The sequence below is a fragment of the Hylobates moloch genome, unplaced genomic scaffold (assembly GCF_009828535.3).
Source record: "Hylobates moloch isolate HMO894 unplaced genomic scaffold, HMol_V3 SCAFFOLD_6, whole genome shotgun sequence".
Classification (NCBI taxonomy): Eukaryota; Metazoa; Chordata; class Mammalia; order Primates; family Hylobatidae; genus Hylobates; species Hylobates moloch.
Window position 1 is genome coordinate 102,274,115 of NW_026652281.1, and position 18,668 is coordinate 102,292,782.

Sequence of the window (18,668 nt, forward strand, 5' to 3'; positions counted from 1 at the left end):
CATAGTCCTGGCTATTCAGGAGGCTGAGGCAGGAGGCTCCCTTGAGCCCAGAAGTTCAAGGTTACAGTGAGCTATGATCATGCCACTGCATTCCAGCCTGGGTGACAGGCTGTGCCCAGGCTGGAGTGCAGTGGTACAATCATAGGTTACTGCAGCCTCGACCTCCTGGTCGACAGCAAAAATCTGTCTTAAAAAAAAAATTCCTATTACCCATCTTTTGTTATTAAAAAGTCCTATACAAATACGTTGTCAGAAAGTCATCTAGGCATGGGAAGGGCTCAAGAAAGGGATGTGGATCAGGTGTGGTGGCTCACGCCTGTAATCCCAGTTTGTGACCAACCTGGGCAACACAGTCTCATTAGACTCTTGTCTTTATTCATTTAAAAAAAAAAAAAAAAAAGAATTCACACAAGGAGGAAGAAGATAATTAATTTAAATCAGTTGTTTAACCACACTAGACATTCTCCCCAACTAAGAGATATGTACAGGTTTCATTTTGAAAAGATACAGGCCGAAGTAAGTGACTCATGCCTGTAATCTCAGCACTTTGGGAAGCCAAAGAGGGAGGGTTGCTTGAGGTCACGAGTTTGAAACCAACCTGGGCAACATAGGGAGACCCTATCTCTACAAAAAATTTAAAAATTAGCCAGGCATAGTGGCACACACCTGTAGTCCCAGCTAGTTGGAGGGCTGAGATGGAAGGATCACTTGAGCCCAGGAGGTCGAGGCTGCAGTAACCTATGATTGTACCACTGCACTCCAGCCTGGGCACAGAGCAGGACCTTGTCTCAAACAGAAAAAGAAAAGATAGAATCTATGCAACTGCACCGTTTAATTTTTTCATAATGTTTCAGATTAGCTTTACTATCAAATCACATTCCATTAAAAGTACCAATTTAACTTAAATCATAAGAAATTAAACTATCTTTAATTCAAATACATAATTATGTTTTTTGGTGATATTTTCACACAGTTTCTGTATGGACAGGCACTGTTAGCACTATGACAGCTAACATTTATTGCACATCAGTTAGATGCCTAATACGGTAGGTACTTACACATATTATTTCATTTTCTTAATCCTTTGAGGGAGGTATTGGCAGTCTCATTTTACAGAAAAATCTCAGCCTTGAGGTTGACTATTTATCGAAAGCTGGTTGCTAGCACCTGTGTGAGGTTTTTTTTTTGTGTTTTTTTTGTTTGTTTGTTTGTTTGTTTTGTTTTGAGGCAGAGTCGCTCTGTCACTCAGGCTGGAATGCAATGGCACAATCTCAGCTCACTGTAATCTCTGCCTCCCAGGTTCAAGCGCTTCTCCTGCCTCAGCCTCTGGAGTACCTGGGATTACAGGCACTCGCTATTATGCCCAGCTAATTTTTTGTATTTTTGTAGAGATGTGGTTTCATCATGGTGGCCAGGCTAGTCTTGAACTCCTGACTTCAAGTGATCCAGCCACCTCGAACTCCCAAAGTGCTGGCATTACAGGCGTGAGCCCAGCCTGTTGCAAGGTTTTTTTTAACACTGAAAGGATATAGAAAGGTAAGTCTCAAACTTTAATGTACACGTGGATCACCTGGGGAATCTTGTTTAAATGCAGGTGACTCAAGTTCTGGGGTTAGGCCACTGATTCTGCATTTCTAACAAGCCCTTAGGTGATGGCAATGCTGCTGGCCTAAGGCCAAACTTGGAATAGCAAGGATCTACAGGTTGCAATAGGCCACAAAAACCACCACAAAAAAGTCTACAGCCCAACGCAGGGGCTCACGCCTGTAACCCCAACACTTTGGGAGACCGAGGTGGGCAGATCACTTGAGGTCAGGAGTTCAAGACCAGCCTGGCCAACATGGGGAAACCCCATCTCTACTAAAAAATACAAAACTTAGCCGGGCATGCTAGTAGGCACCTGTAATCCCAGCTACCTGGGAGGCTGAGGCAGGAGAATCGCTTGAACCCGGGAGGTGGAGGCTGCAGTGAGCCAAGATCGTGCCACTGCACTGCAGCCTGGGTGACAAAGCAAGACTCCATCTCAAAAAAAAAAAAAAATCTAAAAAAACTAAACTTATGGCCAGTCGCGGTGGCTCATGCCTATAATCCTAGCACTTTGGGAGGCTGAGGCGGGTGGATCACCTGAGGTCAGAAGTTTGAGACCAGCCTAGCCAATATGGCGAAACCCTGTCTCCACTAAAAATACAAAAATTAGCCAGGCATGGTGGCAGGTGCCAGTAACCCCACTCGGGAGGCTGAGGCTGGAGAATTGCTTGAACCCAGGAGGCAGAGATTGCAGTTAGCTGAGATGGTGCCATTGCATTCCATCCTGGGCATCAAGAGCAAAAGTCTGTCTCAAAGAAAAAAAAACAACACACAACTAAATTTATTTTTAGACATGGGATCTTGCTATGTTGACCAAGCTGGAGCACAGTGGCTACTCCCAGGCACCATAATAGCTCCCTGTGACCTTGATCTCCTAGGCTCAAGCAATCCTCCTACCTCAGCTTCCTGATTTTTAAAAGTCAAATTTTTCTCCAAACCACAGAGTTAGAACTTACTAATATTTCTTGATGGATTCTGAGTTTTGTAACATCTCGGAAGTATCTTCATAATGACTTCTTATTTTCTTTTCCAGTTTAAATTTAGAGTCCAATTTCTTGGAGTTTTGTGGGATTTTTATCAAGGCTGGGAAGCCAACTACACCAAAACCATTTCAAGTTGCCATACCCTTCAAGCGGTCCCCTTTCCTTTATCACCCACATATAACCTCTCAGAGTTTAAGTTCTAGAGATTAACAAACAACAGAGTTAGGCGAGATTTTGGGGGCTAGGCCCAAAATTTCTTCTAGATGAAAAGTACAACTCTAGGCCGGGCGTGGTGGCTCACGTCTGTAATCCAGGCACATCGGGAGGCCGAGGCGGGCAGATCACCTGAGCTCAGGAGTTCAAGAGCAGCCTGGGCAACATAGTGAAATCCCATCTCTACCAAAAATACAAAAAATTAGCTGGGCATGGTGGTGTGCATCTGTGGTCCCAGCTACTTGGGAGGCTGAGGTGGGTGGGTCTCTTGAGCCCAGGTGGCGGAGGTTGCAGTGAGCCAAGATTGTGCCACTGCACTCCAGCCTGGGTAACAGAGTTAGACCCAGTGTTTAAAAAAGAAAGAGGCCGGGAGCGGTGGCTCACACCTGTAATCCCAGCACTTTGGGAGGCCGAGGCGGGCGGATCACGAGGTCAGGAGATCAAGACCAGCCTGGCTAACACGGTGAAACCCCGTCTCTACTAAAAATACAAAAAATTAGCTGGGCACGGTGGCGGGCGCCTGTAGTCCCAGCTACTCGGCAGGCTGAGGCAGGAAAATGGCGTGAACCTGGGAGGCGGAGCTTGCAGTGAGCCGAGATTGCGCCACTGCACTCCAGCCTGGGCGACACAGCGAGACTCCATCTCAAAAAAAAAAAAAAAAAAAGAAAGAAAGAAAAAGAAAGAGTGAAAAGAGAGAAAGAAAGAAAGAGGGAGAGAGGGAGAGAGTGAGAGAGAGAGAGAAAGAAAGAGAAAAGAGAAAAGAAAAGAAAAAGCCGGGCGCAGTGGCTCACGCTTGTAATCCCGGCACTTTGGGAGGCCGAGGCGGGTGGATCACGAGGTCAGGAGATCGAGACCATGGTGAAACCCCGTCTCTACTAAAAATACAAAAAATTAGCCGGGCCTGGTGGCGGGCGCCTGTAGTCCCAGCTACTCGGAGAGGCTGAGGCAGGAGAATGGCGTGACCCCGGGAGGCGGAGCTTGCAGTGAGCCGAGATCGCGCCACTGCACTCCAGCCTGGGTGCCTGGGTGCCTGGGTGACAGAGCGAGACTCTGTCTCAAAAAAAAAAAAAAAAGAAAAGAAAAGAAAAAAACAAAAGAACAATGCTACAACAAAACAGTACCTTACCAAAAGGTTAATGATAAATGCCACCGGCTTCCATCCCTCGACTTAGGTGATAAAGTCCCAGCAATGCAGTAATAACTAACAGTCTACAAACTGGATTTCAATTCTTTTACTAGATCCTTTTAGGGACAAGTTCTATTTACTTTCAAAATCCCACAGTGCAAACAAAGCGAGGTATTTGACCAAGCCCTGCTCTTTTCTTATTCATTTCTAATTATCTGTACTCTGGGCACCCCATACTCAAACACTGGCTAGCTGCCTCTTTTAAAAGGCAATTGCAGGCAGGGTGTGGTGGCTCACGCTTGTAATCCCAGCACTTTGGGAGGCCAAGGTGGGCGGATCATGACGTAAGGAGTTCGAGACCAGCCTGGCCAGGCCAACACAGCGAAACCCTGTCTCTACTGAAATTACAAAAATTACCTGGGCGTGGTGGTGGGTGCCTGTAATCCCAGCTACTCGGGAGGCTGAGGCAGGAGAATCGCTTGAACCAGAGGTGGCAGTGAGCCAAGATTGTGCCACTGCACTCCAGCCTGGGCGACAGAGCTAGACACCATCTCAAAAAAAAAAAAAAAAAAAGGCAATTGCACACCTCCCTTCACCTCCTACATTCTCTTTGCTAACAGCAACGCCAAACTACAAAACCAATACATCTTTGAAAACATTCCAGTTTACCAGATAAGGTAAATTTAAAATTCTGAAGACAGATTATCTGATCCATTTTTCTTTCCATAAAGCCCTTCAAAAACACCCTCTGGCAGTCAGCAGAACAAGCCTTTCACCCAAGAGAGACATAAAATAGCCTATGATTCTGTCATTTACAAACACCAGGACATTTATTTAAAGCGTATCCACACATTATATTATTCCCAAGGAATGCTTATGCACTCAAGTAGGAACAGGAGGACCAGGCCTGGCACGGTGGCTCATGCCTGTAATCCTAGCACTTTGGGAAACCAAGGAGGGGTGATCGCTTGAGCCCAGTAGTTGGAGACCAGTCTAGGCAACATGGTGAAACCCCATCTCTACTAAAAATACAAAAATTAACCAGGCATGGTGGAACGTGCTTGTAGTCCCAGCTACTCGGGAAGCTGAGGGGAGAAGATCGCTTGAGCCTGGGAGGTCGAACTGCAGTGAGCCACGATCGCACCAGTGCACTCCACCCTGCGCGACAGAGACCCGGTCTCAAAAACGAGAGTGAGAGAGAGAGAGAGAGAAAGAGAGAGAGAACAAGAACAAGTGGCTTCTCTGGCTATGAGAAGCCTATAAAGGTTTGAGGCCGGTGGCCTCAGAAGGCCTACCTGTGACAGGGAATGTTGGGGGGACACACGGGTTTTTCTGAATTACAGCATGCCCACAACAGAGCTAAGCAATTGCCCGCAGAGGCATGTTACAAAACCACAAAGCAGGAACAGAGCTGAGAGGCGCCTGCCCAGAACACCCTGGAAGCTAAAACATAGGACCCTGAGAAATGAGCTCTACTACAGACAAGTCTAACAGAAAGTTCTCTGTTTCTGCTACCTCCAAAACTGGCTGCCCTCCCAGATTTAACTCTGGGTACCAATTGGGCAGTGCCAGCCACCGTGCTGGGCGGTGGATTCCGGGATGCCGAGTCTGTCTTCTTGGTTAGAAGGACACAAACCTCTGCAGTGTAGAGAATTGTGGGCATATCTGGGCTCCCCCACTGCATCAGGGCTACCTGCCTCCATCCAGCAAATACTTACTAAGCGCCTACCATCTACGCCTGGCACCCAGCTAGACATCAAGGAGGAACCAAGTCACAGTCCCTCGTCTCCGCAGGCAGAAACAGACGAGCACCGTCTGGAGGTTGCGCGGGCCGGGAAAACCTGCCACAGGTTGCTAAGACCAGCTGTACCCAGGAGACAGCAGGATTCCCAGCAGCACCCAGCCCAGTAACGCCACAGACTCCCGGGAGCGAGGGCGGAGCGGACAGGTAGGCCCAAGGGCAGGTGCTCAGGTAGGAGGCGCACACCAGAGGCTGCCGGCCTGGGAAGGGCAGGCTCTGGCCGAGGGCGGGATCCCCAGAGGAGGCTGCAGAGTGGCCCCGGGACCCCACGAGGGAGAGGGGGCGCGAGGAGCGGGCTCCGGCCCGGGCAAGCGGGTATGCGGCGGAGGCCCCGCAGCGGGGCGGGGAGGGAGGCGTGCGGCTAGGCCGCCCTCGAGCACCTGGGGCCCCGCCCGGCACCTACCACTTGGGCGACCTTGAGGCGGCCGAGCGCGCCGCGCAGGTAGTCGGGGTCGCAGCGCAGGCCGGCCAGCCCGCGGCGCTGGCTCACCGGCTCGGTGGTGGGCTGGTACGGGCTGCTGGCGCCCGAGATCATGGAGGTGCTCGAGGCCTCGCCCTCGAAGCCGTCCAGCTCCTCGCCGCTCCGCATGCTGCCGCCCGGCCCGGGCCGCCTCGCGCGGCTGGCTCCCGGCGCCAGGAGCGGGCGGACTCAGCAGGGCCGCCGCATCGCCGCCGCTGCCGCCGCCGCCGCCCGACTGACCGCCCGCGGCCCGCCCGCCGCCGCCGCCGTCTCTCGCCCGCCGCCCAGCTGCGGCTGCGGCTCGGTCCGCTCGGGCTCGGCTCCCGCCGCCTCGGCAGCGGAAAGGGAGGGAGGTGGGAGCCAGGAGAGGGAAGGAGGCGGGAGCCGGCGCGCCGGGCCGGGAGGGGCGGAGCCAGGCCACAGCCGGCCGCTCGGAGGCGCTCCGCGGCTCCGGCGAGGTGGAGGCGGCGGCCCCGCGGGCCTCGGGGCGGGGCGGGGCGCCGGCTCCTCAGGCCCCGCCCTGGCCCCGCCCCCACCTGCGCCTAGAGCCGGGGCCGGAGCCGCTGGTGGGCGCTGGCGGGCGCTGGCGATCCCCGCACGCGGGGAGATGGGGTTCAGGCAGCGGGGTCTTGGGGCTGAGGGAAGGGTTGAGGTGGACCTGGAGGCCATAGAGTTGCTTTCCCAGACGCTGCCTCAGGTTCTCCTTTGAAGAAAGTGGGGTCCTCGACGCATAGGGTGGGGAGCTTCCCGGTAAAGACAGAGACGGGCTGCGCCACCCGGGTGCCGGGAACGGTGCGTGGCCAGGGTGGGCCTGACTCGGACTGTTGGGCCGACGAGAGGTGGGTAAGTGCCTGGGTTCTCACGCTGGGCGCCTGGAACAAACCGGTTCCGAGGCCAGGGGCAAAGCGGGGCAGGGTGAGGAGCGGCCCCACTGCAGGTTGTCCCCGCCGGCCTGACCCAGGCGACCAACACGTTACTCTCCTCTCAGCTGAAAAGCTTTGCTAGCTCTGTCTACGCATCAAGTAAGGTTAAACACAGATTTTGCCCCGAAGGGCATTAATTAGGGACCAATTTACAATTCAAGTGTGAAGGCTAATTTTAAGCTAAGTAAAACACTGACTTTCTAAAAAGTGTCGCTTTGATATTGAACCCTTTCACAACCACAAATACCGAGAGCTTGCCGTGTTCTAGGCACTGAGCAAGGCGCTTGAAGAACGTATCGTTGTTATTGCTATTTTACAGAAGAAGAGACTAAGGCTGCAGACTGGAAGTAGCTTGTCCAAGGTCACACAGTTCATTGGTGGGCAGAGCCCAGGTTCCTACTTTAAAAAAAAAAAAAAATTATTTATTATTTTCATCATCATTATTTTTGTAGAGATAGGGCCTCACTGTGCTGCCCAGGCTGATCTCGAACTCCCGGGCTCAAGCGATCCTCCTGCCTCAGCCTCCTAAAGTGCTGGGATTACAGGTGTGAGTGACCGTGTCCAGCCCTCAACTTTTTCAAAGATGGAAAGGACAGTGACTCTAATACTGTTGTCCTTCTGTATGGGGGCAAGAGAGGGAGCTTGTTTTCAGGACCCCCTCAAATACCAAAATCTGAAGATGCTCTCAAATCCTTTATATAAAATGGTGTAGTATTTACATATGACCTACACACATCCTCTCATATACTTTAATTGTTCTACTGTATTACTTTTTATCTCTGTGTGTGTGTGTGTGTGTGTGTGTGTGTGTGTGTGTGTGTGTGTGTTGTTTGGGGGTTTTGTGTGTGTGTGTTTTCTGAGACAGAGTCTCACTCGTCACCCAGGCTGGAGTGCTGTGGTGAGATCTCCGCCTACAGCAACCTCTGCCTCCTAGGTTCAAGCGATTCTCCCATCTCAGCCTCCTGAGCAGCTGGGACCACCATGCCCAGCTAATTTTGGTATTTTTAGTAGAGACAGGGTTTCACCATGTTGGCCAGGCAGGTCTCAAACTACTGGCCTCAAGTGATCTACCCACCTCAGCCTCCCAAAGTGCTGGGATTACAGGCATGAGCCACCACGTCCAGCTTATTTTTAATTGTTTTTTCCAAATACTGTTTTTTTGAGACGGAGCCTCATTCTGTCGCCCAGTGGCATGATTGCAGTGCACTGCAACCTCCACCTCCCAGGTTCAAGCAATTATTCATGCTTCAGCCTCCTGTGTAGCTGGGATTACAGGTACCCACCAACTCGGGTAATTTTTGTGATTTTAGTAGAGATGGGGTTTTGCCATGTTGGCCAGGCTGGTCTTGAACTCCTGACCTCAAGTGATCGGCCCACCTTGGCCTCCCAAAGTGCTGTGATTACAGGCATAAGCCACTGCACCCAGCCTGTTTTTTTCCAAATTTTTTCTATCAGCAGTTGGTTGAATCCATAGCTGCAGAAACCACAGATACAGGGGACTGACCCTAAATCAACAAATATTTATTGGGCACTTACTGTGGATTAAGCAATATACTAAGAACTTGGGATAGACAACCAGCCGATGGTGACATTAAGTGGTTGGATGTAGACTCTTGCCTCTGCTTTCTCCCAAAATCCCAGTGAAATGACAGTTACAGGGATTTTTTTGAGGGGGTAGGGGTGGGCATTAAACTGTTGGGATAAAGAATGGGAAAGGAGGCAGGGCACCATGGCTCATGCCTGTAATCCTAGCACTTTGGGAGGCTGAGGTGGGAGTTCACTTGAGGTCAAGAGTTCAAAACCATCCTGGCCAACATATTGAAACCTTGTCTGTACTAAAAATACAAAAAAAAAAAAAAATTATCCATACATGGTGGCAAGTGCCTGTAATCCCAGCTACTCGGGAGGCTGAGGCAGGAGAATCACTTGAACCCGGGAGGTGGAGGTTGCAGTGAGCTGAGATCACCCCACCGTACTCCAGCCTGGGCTACAAAAAAAAAAAAAAAAAAAAATGGAATGGGAAAGGAGACAATGGCAACAAAATGTTGGAAGCTGGGAAGCAAATGGGCAAGTGTAACTTAGCAGATCCAAGAAAGCCAAACCCTAAACTGGCAGGGGAAAAGCTGAAATATTATGCAGCACAGGTTATATCATAGAACAAAAGGCTCAGGAATGGGCAGCACCAAGTAAGAGTAGAGTTAGGGGGTGAAGGCAGGAGTAATAAACAAGAAGATCAAGTGAAAGTCTTTAAAGAAGCAAGTGGATCCCTAGATCCCTTTTCACACCCATCCCCCAAAACTGGAGCTTTGTTCTCTGAAGAGGGTGAAACAGAAGGCCTCTTCGTTAGAGATCACTAGGCACAGTTCAGGGAAGGAATACTGTACTAAAAACAGGTGGAGTAAGTGAAAGTTTGCTTAATGAATGAGACCCCCAGACATCCTTCCCTAGATCATGGTAGCCAAGACCTCACATTCTCTCTGGAAAACATGATTAGCACAAGAAGAAAGACCCAAAGATCCTGACAATGGAAGTACCCCAAAGTGGAGCCCAGCCAGATCACCCAACACTGAATCCCACAGTTGAGACTTCTCACCTACAGGCACAGAGCTTCCAATGAGCTTTTGAGGACCCTACTTTGAAATATAAATGACAACTAAGAGTCACCAAACATTTGAGGAAAACCTATAACATAACAGAGGTCAAAACGAAGAAAAAGATATATGTCATTAAATGTTTACAATGGTATACATATGTGTGTGTGTATATATACCATTTTATACACATGTATATATCAGTATTCTCAGGTGAACTGAGAAGATACTGTAACCATGAAAAGTTTAGAATAAGACTGGGCATGGTGGCACATGCCTGTAATCGCAGCACTTTGGGAAGCAAGGTGGGTGGATCATTTACAGTCAGAAGTTCAAGACCAGCCTGGCCAACATGGTGAAATTCCATCTCTACTAAAAAAACAAAAATTAGCCCAGAGTGGTGGTGCATGTCTGTAGTCCCAGCTACTCAGGAGGCTGAGGCAGGAGAATCGCTTAAGCTCGGGAGGCAGAGGTGGCAGTGAGCCAAGATCGTGCCACTGCACTCCAGCCTGAGCGACAGAGCAAGACTCTGTCTCAAAAAAAAAAAAGTTTAGAATAAGGCTGAGTGCCCTTACAGTGCTCACACCTGTAATCCCAGCGTTTTGGGAGGTTGAGGTGGGCAGATGGCTTGAGCCCAGGAGTTCGAGACCAGCCTGAGCAACACAGCAAGACCTCATCTCTATTAAAAAAAAAAAAAGTTTAGAATAAGATGTTACCAAAAAGGAATATTCAGAGAAAAAAAAAACCTCTTAGACAAGCACATGAAAATATGCTCAATGTTATTAGTTGAAGGAAATTAGGGAAATGCAAATCAAAACTACTTCATAACTGCTAGGATAGCTATAATAAGAACAACAGTAAATTATAAGTGTTGGTGAGTATGTGGAGAAACTGGAACCCTCACACATTGCTGGTAAGAATGTAAATGGTGTAACTGCTGGGTTGAAAGTTTGGCAGTTCTTCAAACAGTTACATAGAATTACTATATGACCGAGTAATTCCACTCCTGCGTATATACCCAAAAGAACTGATAATGGGTGGCCAGGCACAGTGGCTCATGCCTGTTACCCCAGCACTTTGGGAGGCCAAGGCAGGTAGATTGCTTAAGTCCAGGAATTCAAGACCAGCCTGGGCAATATGGCAAGACCCCATCTCTACAAAAAATACAAAAAACTAGCTGGGTGTGGTAACACATGCCTGTAGTTCCAGCTGCTTGGGAGGCTCAGGTGGGAGGATTGCTTGAACCTGGGAGAGGAAGGTTGCAGTGAGCTGAGATTGTACCACTGCACTCCAGCCTGGGCGACAGAGTGATACCCTTTCTCAAAAAAAAAGAAAAAAGAAAATAAAGAAAAAAATTGGTAATAGGTGCTGAAACAAAAACTTGTATGAGACGTGCCAGGCTCCATGATGCATGCCTGTAGTCCTAGCTACTCAGAAGTCTGAGGCAGGAAGAACCCTTGAGCCCAGGAATTCAAGGCTGCAGTTTGCTATGATTGCACCTGTGAGTAACTACAAACTCCAGCCTGGTAACACAGCAAGACACCATCTAAACAAACAAACAAAACCTTATTTTTATGCTCTGATTTAAAAAGAAACACAAGAAAACCTTCTTCATGAATGTTTGTAGCAGCACTGTCCACAGTAGCCGAAAAGTAGGCACAAGCCAAGTGTCCTGCATTACCCCATGAAACAGGAGTTCGAGACCAGCCTGGCCAACATGGTGAAAACCCATCTCTACTAAAAATACAAAAATTAGCCAGGCGTGGTGGCATGTGCCTGTAATCCCAGCTACTCGGGAGGCTGAGGTAGGAGAATCGCTTGAACCCGGGAGGCGGAGGTTGCAGTGAGCCGAGATTATGCCATGGCACTCCAGCCTGGGCAACAGAGTGAGACTCAGTCTCCAAAAAAAAAAAAAAACTGTCTGAAAAAAAAAAAAAAAAAAAAAAACCTTGGCATTTAGTGGGACAGATAGTCCCTGCCAGTGGGGACATGGAGAGCCAGTATTGAAACCAGTAAGTGCAACGGAATATGTGCTGAGTGTTGTTGGAGGAAGGAGGGTGTTCATGATGGTAGGGACATTTCCAGCAAAAAGATTTAATTGAGTCTGTGGGTCAGAATTTCAGCTGAGATCTGAAATACAAACACCAGTTATCCAAGCAAAAGGGTTGGGGGAAAATACTGCGGGCAGAGGGAACAACATGTGCCAAGGCCCAGTGACAAGCACCAGCAAGGCGCACTGAAGAGAAAGGAGTGCAGAATTCAAGTGTGGGGAACTGGCAGAGGAGACCTGAAGCTGAAAGGCAGCTGCGGACCAGTACCCTGTGGGAACTCATGGTCCACAGAAGAGGGTAAGTTCCAAAAGGAGAGGGCTAAGCCTGAGAGTGGCCCAACAAGGCCTGCCTTGAAGGATGCTCTCTCTGGCTTCAGTGCAGCGATGGATTGAGCAGAGGCAAGAGTGGAGGCTGTCCTCCAGTACTTATTAAACTGTTTCCTGTTCCTGGACACTAGCCTAAGTTTATTTTTAGTTCTAGGGACAGACTCAAAATTTTCACTTCTGGTTTTTAAAAGAAGTTTGCAGACTTCCAAAGGGTGTTGTTGGGAATCCCACACGGATCCTTAACTAGTAGACAAAACCTGGTATTGTGGTGCCTTCCTTGGCGTTGGATTGTAATACATCATGAATCCCTGGGTGTAGCTGTGCCTCAGGGTGTCTACAGGTGCTGAAGACAAAATGAAGACGACACAGAAGCAGACAGCCCTTGGCCAGGTCCCTGGGTTCCAGTGTCTAGTCCCCATATCCAAGCTGACTCAGGACAACCAGACTCAGAAGAGACTGATGAATAAGCCAGATGCTACTTTGTTAATTACTGCCAGAGGATAGACTCTGCCAGAATGCTGATTCTTACCTCAGACCCGTTATGCGGAAGAGCTGCTCAGGGCAGCCAGCTGATGTGGAAGGACATGCCTGGGCCTCAGGAGGCTTAGGCTGCTGCCCAGGGTCTTTTACAACAGCGTCTTTCTCACCCCAGGCAGTGCTTAGGCACTAGAAAGTTCCTTATCATTGACCCTTTTCTCTACACAGTCAGCACCTATCTGTTCAGAACATGCTCACGTTTAGCATCTTTAGGTAGGGGCTAGTCCCCGGGATCCCTTGGTTCACCTGGATCAGGTTTGTCCCTCAGTGTCTCATTTAGTCCTGGGCTTGTGGGCAACTACCTCCAAGTCTGGAGACCACTAACTGTACCCTCCTTCTACACACACACACACACACACTCTCTCTCACACTCTGACTTCCCTGAGCATCAGGACTCATGGAGAGTCCTAACCTCAAAAGCATTGGTCTAGACTGGGTGCAGTGACTCATGCCTATAATCCCAATTCTTTGCAGGGCTAAGACGGGAGGAACACTTGAGGCCAGGAGTTCAAGACCAGCCTGGGCAACATAGCAAGACCCTATTTTTAGGAAAAGAAAGAAAAGGAGAAAAAAAAAAAGCATTGGTCTTACAAAGACCTTAGATTCTAAATTTCATGAAGGGCTAGGAGTAAAACACCTTCCCAAACTGTGGTCTCTGCGTATTCTGTGTCTCGAGCCAGTGCGTAATCATGGGGAGGAGAGACGGGTTTGCACTTCATTTCGTCTGTTACTGAGGCCCCTCCTCAGTGCATCCTTACAAATGTGGGAGAATGGGGATAGCTTGTCCTGTAACTTCTGTTAAGCAATAGATTTGATCTACTAAGTTTCATACACTCAGTAATTAGCAGAAGCCCAGCCGGGCACGGTGGCTCACGCCTGTAATCCCAGCACTTTGGGAGGCCGAGGCGGGCAGAGCATGAGGTCAGGAGTTCGAGACCAGCCTGGCCAACATGATGAAACCCCATCTCTACTAAAAATACAAAAATTAGCCAGGCGTGGTGGCATGCGCCTATAGTCCCAACTACTTGGGAGGCTGAGGCAGGAGAATTGCTTGAACCCAGGAGGTGGAGGTTGCAGCGAGCCGAGAATGGACCACTGCACTCCAGCCTGGGTGACAGAGCAAAACTCTGTATTGAAAAAAAAAAAAACTAGCAGGAGCCCTAAAAGGTAGAAACCTCAAACAGAAAATTATATAGACAGGGACAGTAAGCAGAACATTTCAAGCATAAGGTATATAGTAGGAAGACTGATTAAGTTTATCATTAACAATTATCAATGTTAAAAGCATGAACCAAAAACACAAGAACATTTTTAATTTAGTGCTTCAAGACTAACAACTTGGTATGAAATGATTCTATTTCTTTTTTTTTTTGAGACAGAGTTTCACTCTTGTTGCCCAGGCTGGAGTGCAATGGCGCGATCTCGGCTCACACAACCTCCGCCTCCCGGGTTCAAGCGATTCTCCTGACTCAGCCTCTGGAGTAGCTGGGATTACAGGCATGTGCCACCACGCCCAGCTAATTTTGTATTTTTAGAAGAGACGGGGTTTCTCCATGTTGGTCAGGCTGGTATGGAACTCCCAACCTCATGGTGATCCGCCTGCCTTGGCCTCCCAAAGTGCTGGGATTACAGGCATGAGCCACCGCGCCCGGCAAATGATTCTATTTCTAAAAGCCCTTTTAAAGAAAGGTACCAGGCTGGGTGCAGTGCCTTATGCATGTGAATCCCAGCACTTTGGGAGGCTGAGACAGGCAGATCACTTGAATTCAGGAGCTCGAGACCACCCTGGGCAACATGGTGAAACCCCATCTTCACAAAAAATACAAAAATTAGCCAATCATGTTAAGTGTGCACCTATAATCCCAGCTCCTCGGGGGACTGAGGGGGGAGGATCGGATCCGTTGAGTGTAGAAGGTTGAGGCTGCAGTGAGCCATGATCCGCCCACTGTACTCCAGCCTGGGCAACACAGCAAGATCCTGTCTCAAAAAATAAATTTAAAAATTTAAAAATAAAGGTGCCAGTAATAAGTCTTGATGTCTGAAGGATTAGACTCAAAGATGTAAAAATAAAAACCCATTGTTTTGTGTTTGAAAGGAGCTGATGTCCCTGTCCCTCTCCTTGGTGGCAGGGCCCTGACCAGACTCCTCCAGCAATGTTCCCACATGCCTGGAGGGAGGGGCCAGAGCCTGGGCGAGTTCCAGGGAGGAGTGGTTCAGGGGTGAGAGTTAACTGCTGCTTCTGAAGGAACTTGTCCCTTCAGCCGGAAAAATGCTCTCCGAGTCTCTAAAAATAGTGCTCGCTGGGATTTTCCAGTTTGACATTCCTTTGGTTACAATGACCAAAGACAAACCAAGCCAGTCCACCCTGGTGCCCTAACCAGAGCCTCTGGGGAATCCCAGGTTCTGCGGGACCCCAGTTTGTGGTTCCTGCTGCTTCCAAAATGTAATGATTTGGGGAGAATTCACCTGCTCAGCAGCTGCCTCACTTCTCCCTGGCTGCCCTCCACCTTCTCTCTCCATGGCAGAGGAAGGGCATGGGTTTCTGGGGAAGAAGGCCGAGAGTGTGGCCATAAGGAAATGTGGGACCTGCCTTCACTTACCCTCCAGGACTGGTGTCCATGCTGGGCCTGGCTAAACTAGCCATGTGAATCCCAGGGAGCTGCTGAGGTAACCAGGAGGCAACAGACACCTCGCCAGGCATTTGCAGCTGCCCCACCCCCGGGGGCCAGGCACTGGGCCACATCCTGGGGCTTCATGGCTGTTACAGAAGAACTGCGGTGGGAGGGAGTTATAAACCAAGAGTATCTGAGACAAGTCTCAATCAGTTCAGAAGTTTATTTTGCCAAAGTTGAGGATCTACCCAGGAGACAGCTTCTCTAAAGATGATTTTGAGAACTTCATTATTTAATAATTTTTTTTTTTTTTTTTTGAGACGGAGTCTCGCTCTGTCGCCCAGGCTGGAGTGCAGTGGCGCAATCTCGGCTCACTGCAAGCTCCGCCTCCCAGGTTCACGCCATTCTCCTGCCTCAGCCTCTCCGAGTAGCAGGGACTACAGGCGCCCACCACCACGCCCGGCTAATTTTTTGTATTTTTAGTAGAGACGGGGTTTCACCTATTTAATAATTTTTTGAGATGGACTCTCACTGTCGCCAAGGCCGGAGGGCAACCTCGGCTCACTGTAACCTCCGCCTCCTGGGTTCAAGTGATTCTCCTGCCTCAGCCTCTTGAGTAGCTGGGATTACAGGCGCCTGCCACTGGCCAACAGGGTGAAACCCTGTCTCTACTAAAAATACAAAAATTAGCCAGGTGGGGTGGCATACACCTTTAATCCTAGCCACTCAGGAGGTTGAGGCAGGAGAATCGCTTGAACCTGGGAGGAGAAGATTGCAGTGAGCCGAGATCCAGATCGTGCCACTGCGCTACAGCCTGGGCGACACAGCGAGACTCTGTCTCAAAAAAAAAAAAGGCCCTGGGAATTCAGAAAGAAGTGAGTGGTCTGGGTTCTTTCGCAGATATGGGCAGGGTTGAGAAGGTATGTGAAGGGCAGGGGCAGGGACAGAGGGACAGGAAGGTTGGGAACTGATTCTGAAGACGCCTGCAGTCCGGGGAGCCATGAGAGTTGCATTTTGCTCCTTAAGCAGGGGACTGAGGTGATCAGATTTGGACAAAAACAAAAAGTACTAACGAATAATTCAAAGCCTTATCTCCTGGTGTCAAATGGGTAGTAGAGACACTGTTGCCGTGAATCATGTATAGCGCCCTTTTAAAGGGAAAAAGGTCTCAGGGACCCCAAGAGAACATCTGCAGACATCCAGGGCTCCCCAGACCCATTTGGGGAAACCCTGGAGCAGCCAGAATTGCCCCAAGAGTTCAAGCAGCCAGGTTCATGAGCCCTTGAGCAAAGCCTCAAAGGTCAGACTGACCTCAGGTGAGCTATCAGAGTGGGCAGGAAAGCACAATCGGAGGACACAGCAAGGGCAGAGGCCAGGACGCTGGGAGGCTGGGAGGCTGGGGGAGGAGGAGTGAAAGGGTAGCTGGAAAAACACTCTGATTTTATTTTTATTTTTTAATTTTTGATATGGCGTCTTACTCTCTTGTCTAGGCTGGAGTGCAGTGGCACAATCTTGGCTCACTGCAACCTCAGCCTCCCTGGTTCAAGCAATTCTCCTGCCCAGCCTCCCTAGTAGCTGGGATTACAGGCGCCCGTCACCATGCCTGGCTAATTTTTGTATTTTTAGTAGAGATGGGGTTTCGCCATGTTGGCCAGGCTGGTCTTGAACTCCTGACCTCAAGTGATCCATCTGCCTCGGCCTCCCAAAATGCTAGGATTACAGGCGTGAGCCACTGCACTCAGCCAGGAACACAGTAGTGAGGTTGGAGAGGTGTTAGGGGCCACTGTGAAAGGCCTGAATATCATACCACTTTGGCTCTTAGTATGCACATATGGGCAGACATGAAGGTTAATTAATTAAATGTATTTATTTGAAAACAATCTCAAAATTACAAAAAAAAAGGGTAAGTATAGTATAATGTTTTTCCCTGAATCATGTGAGAGTACGTTACCAACCTAACAGCCCATCATCCTCAAATACTTTAGTATTTTCTACAAAGAAGGACATTCTCTGCTTTTACCAGAATATGCATTAAAATCAGGAATTTTATTTATTTTATTTATTTTATTATTTTTTGAGACCAAGTCTTGCTCTGTCGCCCAGGCTGGAGTGCAGTGGCGTGATCTTGGATCACTGCAACCTCTGCCTCCTGAATTCAAGCAATTCTCATGCCTCAGCCTCCTGGGTAGCTGGGACTACAGGTGCATACCACCACACCCGACTAATTTTTGTATTTTTAGTAGAGACAAGGTTTCACCATGTTGGCAAGGCTCATCTCAAACTTCTGATCTCAACTGATCTGCCTGTCTTGGCCTCCCAAAGTGGGATTACAGGCATAAGCCACCACACCTGGCCAGGAAATTATTCTTGATACATTATTACCATCTAACCCTCACATTCCAATCAAGTTTTGCCACATGTCCCTATAATGTCTCTGTAGAAAAATGAAGCCATTAAGGATTATGTGTTGCTCTTCTTCTTGTCATGTCACCAGTTTCCTTCAGACTAGAACAGTTCCTCAGACCCTCCTTGTCTTTTATGACCTTAACACCTTCAAAGATGTAATGCAGCCAAGTTATTTTGTACCATGTCCCTCAATCTGGGTTTCTCTGATGTTTCTTTGTGATTAGATCCTGGTTATACATTTTTGGCAGAAATCCCCCAGCAGCAACACTGTGTTCTCTGTTCAGCCTATCAGGGGCACGTGACTGCTATGTGTCCCATAATTAATGATGTTCACTTCCATCAGGTGATTGAGCTTCTGGCCGCCAGGCTTCTCCTGTAATACACTTTTTCCCCCTTGTAATGAATAAATCTGACACTTCGTGCATCAAAATAAATACTGATAGTAATGGATTATAACCCATTGAATAAATCATGTAAATTTGAAGTTTTGATGAGGAATGGAATGCTGTTTCACACTGAACTTTCTTTTTTTTTTTTTTTTTTGAGATGGAGTCTTTCTCTGTCCCCCAGGCTGGAGTGCAGTGGCGCGATCTCGGCTCACTGCAAGCTCCACCTCCCGGGTTCACGCCATTCTCCTGCCTCAGCCTCCCGAGTAGCTGGGACTACAGGCGCCCGCCAACACGCCCGGCTAATTTTTTGTATTTTTAGTAGAGACGGGGTTTCACCGTGTTAGCCAGGATGGTCTCGATCTCCTGACCTCGTGATCCGCCCGCCTCGGCCTCCCAAAGTGCTGGGATTACAGGCTTGAGCCACCGCGCCCGGCCCCACACTGAACTTTCAGTTTACTAATTTATTTATATAGCCTCATGACTTCCTATTTTATTCAATGGGTTATAATCCATTGTGATCTTTTTTTTCTTTTTTTGGTGTTCAAATTGTCCCTGGCCAGTGGGCTTCTCTCAGTCTCTCTCGAGGAGCCAGGGTCTTGGCTGGGTGCAGTGGCTCACGTCTGTAATGCTAACACTTTGGGAGGCTGAGGTGGGCGAATCACT

The 18,668-nt window shown here is 48.9% G+C and overlaps 1 protein-coding gene across 3 annotated transcripts in view; it reads right to left on the reverse strand.

The window, feature by feature from the left end:
• CMTM4 (CKLF like MARVEL transmembrane domain containing 4) overlaps positions 1-6,517 on the reverse strand; it is an 81,616-nt gene extending 75,099 nt beyond the window's left edge. For 2 of the 3 annotated variants that reach the window (XR_009214218.1, XR_009214217.1), the window contains exon 1: positions 6,114-6,495. Coding sequence is in view for 1 of the 3 variants with exons in the window: in XM_032157558.2 (XP_032013449.1) it covers positions 6,114-6,299 (186 nt within the window). In the remaining 2 variants the exon portion in view is untranslated. Of the gene's footprint in view, positions 1-6,113 lie in introns of all 3 variants that reach the window. The other variant, XM_032157558.2, reaches the window with a different exon arrangement.
• Between the last annotated feature and the right edge of the window lie 12,151 nt (positions 6,518-18,668).